The 5,705-nt window shown below is 35.0% G+C and overlaps 1 protein-coding gene across 1 annotated transcript; it reads right to left on the minus strand.

The window, feature by feature from the left end:
* Nucleotides 1-3,662: 3,662 nt before the first annotated feature.
* Nucleotides 3,663-5,398, minus strand: LOC108916301. The gene is made up of 2 exons (XM_018722513.2): nucleotides 5,175-5,398; nucleotides 3,663-4,795 (listed from the first exon to the last, which is right to left on the minus strand). The coding sequence occupies exons 1-2, from the start codon at nucleotides 5,396-5,398 to the stop codon at nucleotides 4,633-4,635; spliced, it is 387 nt and encodes a 128-aa protein (XP_018578029.1). The 3' UTR covers nucleotides 3,663-4,632.
* Between the last annotated feature and the right edge of the window lie 307 nt (nucleotides 5,399-5,705).

Consider the following 5,705-nt stretch of genomic DNA (forward strand, 5'->3'; position numbering starts at 1 on the left):
TCGAGATATATCGAAAAAACCGTTAAAAATCTTCTATTTTCTCTTATTTTATAACTCGTTTACATTTACGTTCCCATACTTGTTATTTACTGCAAGCATAGCCCGCGGCAAGCCAAAAAAGTACATTTTTGAAAAATTTAAAAATATTAATTATTTTTCGATATATCGATTTTTTGAAAAAAAGGCGCTCTCGAAAATTGGCTAGATCTTCTCAGCGGATAGCCCTACAGAAACGATTTTCGGTTTATTTTCTTCATAAAGAGTTATATTATCATGCTGTTAAAAAATGTTAACGATTTTATTAGTTTTAAGGATCAAAAAATGACTGAAAAAGTTGCACTTTTTTTGGGTATGTTTTTTTCAAATAACTATTTCAATTTTTATTTTATGAAAATGACTTAAAGAAAGAAACTGCTGACATATTTTCACGAATTAAAAAAAAATGTTTTTCTACGACATTCTAGAGCCGAGTTAATTTTTTTATTAAAAAAAAATTTTGAAGACGCAATTAACATTTTTTACAGCGATGCGCTTGATGGAAGTTAATATTGAATACTTATATTTTCAAAAAAAATAGTAGGATATCTTTACTTGATTTTTAGTATTAGTAATTGAGTAATAAACTGAAGCGTGCGCGCGCGCCATTATTCATGGCTAGAAATTGGCCTCAATGATTTGGGATCGAGGGGGATTATCCCTCTTTATCCTGCCTCATCTCGTGTAGGCCTGGACAGCCTTCGTAGGTGGGCCCCATCCGTCGTCTACCCCGACCGCAAANAGAAATTGGCCTCAATGATTTGGGATCGAGGGGGATTATCCCTCTTTATCCTGCCTCATCTCGTGTAGGCCTGGACAGCCTTCGTAGGTGGGCCCCATCCGTCGTCTACCCCAACCGCAAATGGGGCCGGTGTAGGCGCTTTGTGGGACCTCCTTTTGTCCTGACTGGGACTGAAGCGTGCAAGCGCTGAGTGCGTCAGTTGGACCGGCCGGAGAAGTAGGGGGAAGGGGCGCGCGGTCGCTCTAAACACTGATGACATGCAGTCTAAATGGCTCGCGCTTGCAAAATCTTTGATATCTCGGCTTCTGAACCACGTACAAAATTTCTTTTGTACTTAATCTGGGGTAGCTAAACACGAATATTATAGTCATTTTCGCCTTAGAAGCAAAATAGTCCCGTAAATGTTTAGTTTTTATTTAACGTGGAAATCTTCTTGAACCTTTTGTCTAATATTAAAATATATTTATTTTCTTGGGAATTGGGTTCTGGTGTGATAGTCGGTTAAAAAAAGGATAAAAGAAACAGCAGCTATTTCTTTCTTGACGTTTCGTTCCTGATCAGGAACTTTTTCAAAAGGCTTTTATAGTTAAAATTGTTATTGTTAATTAAATAAAACCTAAACAACCATTATTATCCTTAGAATAAATTTTTAAAAAATTATGCCCCAGTCATCAAATGTGGATAAAATATGACAATAACAATTTTAACAATAAAAGCCTTTTGAAAAAGTTCCTGATCAGGAACGAAACGTCAAGAAAGAAATAGCTGATGTTTCTTTTATCCTTTTTTTTAACCGACTATCACACCAGAACCCAATTCCCAAGAAAATAAATATATTTTATTTAGTTTTTATTTAATTTACATTTTTTTGCATATATCGTCATTTCAATAATTAATAATATTACAGTATTTTTCGTGTAATACCTTAATTTTTTTTCTTCATTATTCATATTGACGTACTTGTTGCTGGCTTCTTAATAGTAGGGGAGCCCACGATGCTAAACAGGGATTTACTCGACCGTCGTGGGGACCTATTGGATTTTGAAGATTAGATGGTAGAAAGAAAAAAAGGTTATATGATGTATACCCTGTCACCGGTGGGAGAAGCGTCTACAGGCTTTCAAAAATGTAAAAAAAACAGTCACATGGGAATACTCGGGCACGTCAGATATTGATAGTGTATATGTTCTACGTGTCTCCGATGATGGATATATGTTAATCTGCCGATTTGGATGGTGGGGGCGGTCATATGGAAAGGTTAAAAATGAGGGGAAAAAAAATTTTCTCGAGCGCGTCAAATATTCAGAGGAGCTGTTAAGTGAACCCGAACGAAGCTCCCATTCAAAAGACTGACGATTCGGATGTGACGCAAACTCGTGGCAGCTTTTTGAAAATACAAAAAAAAAATCGCCATTTTGAAATACTCGAGCGCGTCAGATTTTCATATAGACGGTTCAGCTTGATGCCCTGGTCGTGCTGATCTATAATCTGACGATTATTTGGAGGGGTTTTCTTAATCTGACGGTTTGAAAAAAACATTTTTTTTTCACATTTTTTTTTTAAATCACTGTACGTGACAAATAAAAAGCACGGGAAATAACATGCAAATAAAAACAAATAATAAATTTTGTTGAAATTTGTAAAAAACAGTTTTTTATTTTATTTTCTGCACACGTAAATCTATTTCTTTTAATTATAATACATATAAACACATATAATATATACTTTCGGTAATCTCTTTCTCCGATAAAATTATAGTAGGGGAGCCCAAGCGGGGATTTTGTATGTGACCTGAGCTGAGCTGTTTAATATTAGGGGAGAATCTTTGTACTATGTTAAGTACTTTTACCAAATAGGGTCCCTCAATATAGTGACGTACGTCTAGGGCAGTCGATCAGATTAGTAAAAAAAAATCGATCCTCAAAAAACTCGAGCACATCAGATTTAAAGAAAATAAGTTAATTACATGCAGAACACAAAATCCCTTTAATAATCTGATTTTTTTTTACCCCAATTTCTACCTCGTAATACAGCTACCTGCAACTAGCGATTCATCAGACTAATATCTCTCTGTAAACAGGAGTTCGTAGAACGTACACGCTAACGAACACTGACGCGCTTGAAGATTTCTTTGTAACTATTTTTTTACATTTTTAAAAATTTATACACGCTTCCCCCACCACTAAACAGGTATACATCACATAAACTTTTTTTAGCATATAATCTTCGCGATCCAATAGGTCTTCAAAGTTCTGGAGTAAAGACGCATTTAGCCCTCTGGGCTCCCCTACTATTACAGATGATAAAGAAATAAGAGGTAAAAAAAATATATGGCCAAGGTTAAGAAAAAACGATATTTTTAGTTTTTGTATCGTTTTATTGGCAAAAATAAAAAATACGGGTCCCCTAAATTTGTCTTAAGAATCTATGACCAAGTTTTGTTGCATTAATTTCGGGACACCCTGTACATAATTACAGAAACAATGATCAAAAATTTGATGTTTAATAACACATTAATAGCGATTTCCTGGTAAACGGTTACATTTATCGGCTTGAACAAAGAGTACATATTTTTTCTGATATTGTTTCTCTTTTCAATAATGTTTAAATTTTTGTGATATCTAGCAAGAGAAAAAAGTTAAGAACCAAACAAATTTTGAGTTCTAGGTAAAGTGCCCTCTAGCGGCGCATAATGAAACTTTTATTTGACTGGTCCAATAGAGCTTCATCTACTTAGTGGGTGTGCCAAATGAGAGACTAATCGAACATGAATTAAATAAGTTATTTAAATAAAAAAATTAAAAAAATTAACTTCGACAAGCTGTAACTTGCAAACAATTGACAATTCGAAAAAAATTTTCATTACATACTGCTATTATTTTAATCCACAGAATCACCTCCCGGAGTTTCCTGACGGAGTTTCAAAACAACATGTATTTCCATGCAGCTGCACCCGCTAAACTTTATTAACGATTTTTGTTACTTCGGCTTGTGGAAATCGGCAGATATTTTTCCCGTTATCCTTGAATTATGTCCTTCAAAATAAAAAAAAATCGACCGCGCTCGAGAATGCCGAGGTGACGTTTTTTTGCAACTTTGTGACCTTCCGACTGCCTTACGTCACGCTCAAATCATCAGATTATTGAAATGCACACTTTTCAGCATGTAATTAACCCATCATATCTTAATCTGACGCGCTCGAGTATTTCCAACTATCGATTTTTTTTTACTATTCTGATTGGCTGCCCTACACGCGCGGCCTTATATAGAGGACTTAGATATGTTAATCTGCTGTGCTTGAGTAACTCCCAAAATCCCCTCTTGGGCTCCCCTACTATAAGGGATCAAATTCAGGTATCAATCGGTCATCTTTGTGTACCTACAAGTTGGCTTCTTAGCGCCTCGACTTCTGCCCTTGCCTCATTTAAAAGAGAATGCAAATCAATATCGGTTGTTGGGGTACCTGACTCGCCTTCAACGACCAAACTCAAATTATTTTGCTCTCTCTAAAGTGCGCACCACTCGGACCGGAGGCTCCTCGCTGCAATCTCCAGTATCAACGTTTTCATCCGTAAGCCTGCCATGTTTCCGCAACCGCCTCTTTATTTTGGTCGCCACCGACACCAGTCAAAAAAAAAAATTAAAAGAAAACACTTATTTTGGTGGTATCCCACCGCTACTTTATAGTAGTTATAATAAAAAAAACTACTAATGTAGCTCTTAAGTAACTAGGTAGTCATGATAACACAAAACAAGTACTGATATTTATAACACAAATAAACAATAGTCGTTACGCCCACTACTAATAGCTTTTCTTATGTAGGTTCAGTGCTGGAGTAGGGACACTCCAGGTGTCAGGAAAGGCCGAATGTTATCAACTTTTGGGGTTCCGGCTTAGACCGACGCTGAGTGAGCAGCGTAAGCGATGATGTCATTTGGCCAGGGCCAGTGCTGAGCTTGCAGAATTGGGCGCGGGATATCAACATCGGGACGATATACCGTACACTCATACTCGATCTGCCGAAGAAAGTAGATGCTAACGTTATAACTTCAGTTTATTAAGAAATATTGTTTATAATTAAATTTTGTAAAATAAAAGTTGTTTACATTTATTATTATTATTATTATTATTATTATTATTATTATTATTATTATTATTATTATTATTATTATTACAATTGTTTTTTAAAAAAAATAAAGTAGTGTATTAATTTTCAAAATTAAAGTTTAAGTAAATAAAATATTTTATTAACTTGCCCGCCCTTGGCGCCGCCCTTGCTCGGGAGACCGCGATGCGATCAAGCTCGAGAATGTCTAGTGCAAATGTTTTTGATGATCGCGTACCATGAATCGTTTAAAATTGGCAACTTACCACACGAAATTTAAAAGAAATTACCTTAGACAAACGGCCAGCCTTTCTACAGGTAGTATGCAGTGTCTAAATCTTATATTTTGCAACTGAATGTCTTCATGAATAATCTCTAGTAGCTCATTGTACTTTCCAGATGACATACAGAAGTACTCTAAAAATCGCTCCAAAATCCAAAATCTTGCTTGCTTTTTTCTTTGGCGCTTTTCTTCCTCTTTAAATAGAAGAGCCAATAAAAATACCTCCTCCATAGAAATCTTTATCTTAACTATTTAATAATAATATTTTCAAATATTCAAATATTTTCAAATAATGCTCTCCTAAAAAATTAGATGCTGAATAAACAGTAAAATTTTGATTCAAACAAATAGGTATTACTATACACACAGGACTGGTTATCGATATGAAAATGAAAATCCACATATTTCAGTTACTCTATTATAAAACCTATTTAAAAAAAACTGATAATACCCAACGATTTAAATATTAAAATAACGAGCATTCAAATAAAAACGAAGTCAAGTTGACACTGTCCTCTGAAAAACGGCCTCTACTAAA

The sequence above is a fragment of the Anoplophora glabripennis genome, unplaced genomic scaffold, assembly GCF_000390285.2.
Source record: "Anoplophora glabripennis isolate ALB-LARVAE unplaced genomic scaffold, Agla_2.0 scaffold1927, whole genome shotgun sequence".
Lineage (NCBI taxonomy): Eukaryota > Metazoa > Arthropoda > Insecta > Coleoptera > Cerambycidae > Anoplophora > Anoplophora glabripennis.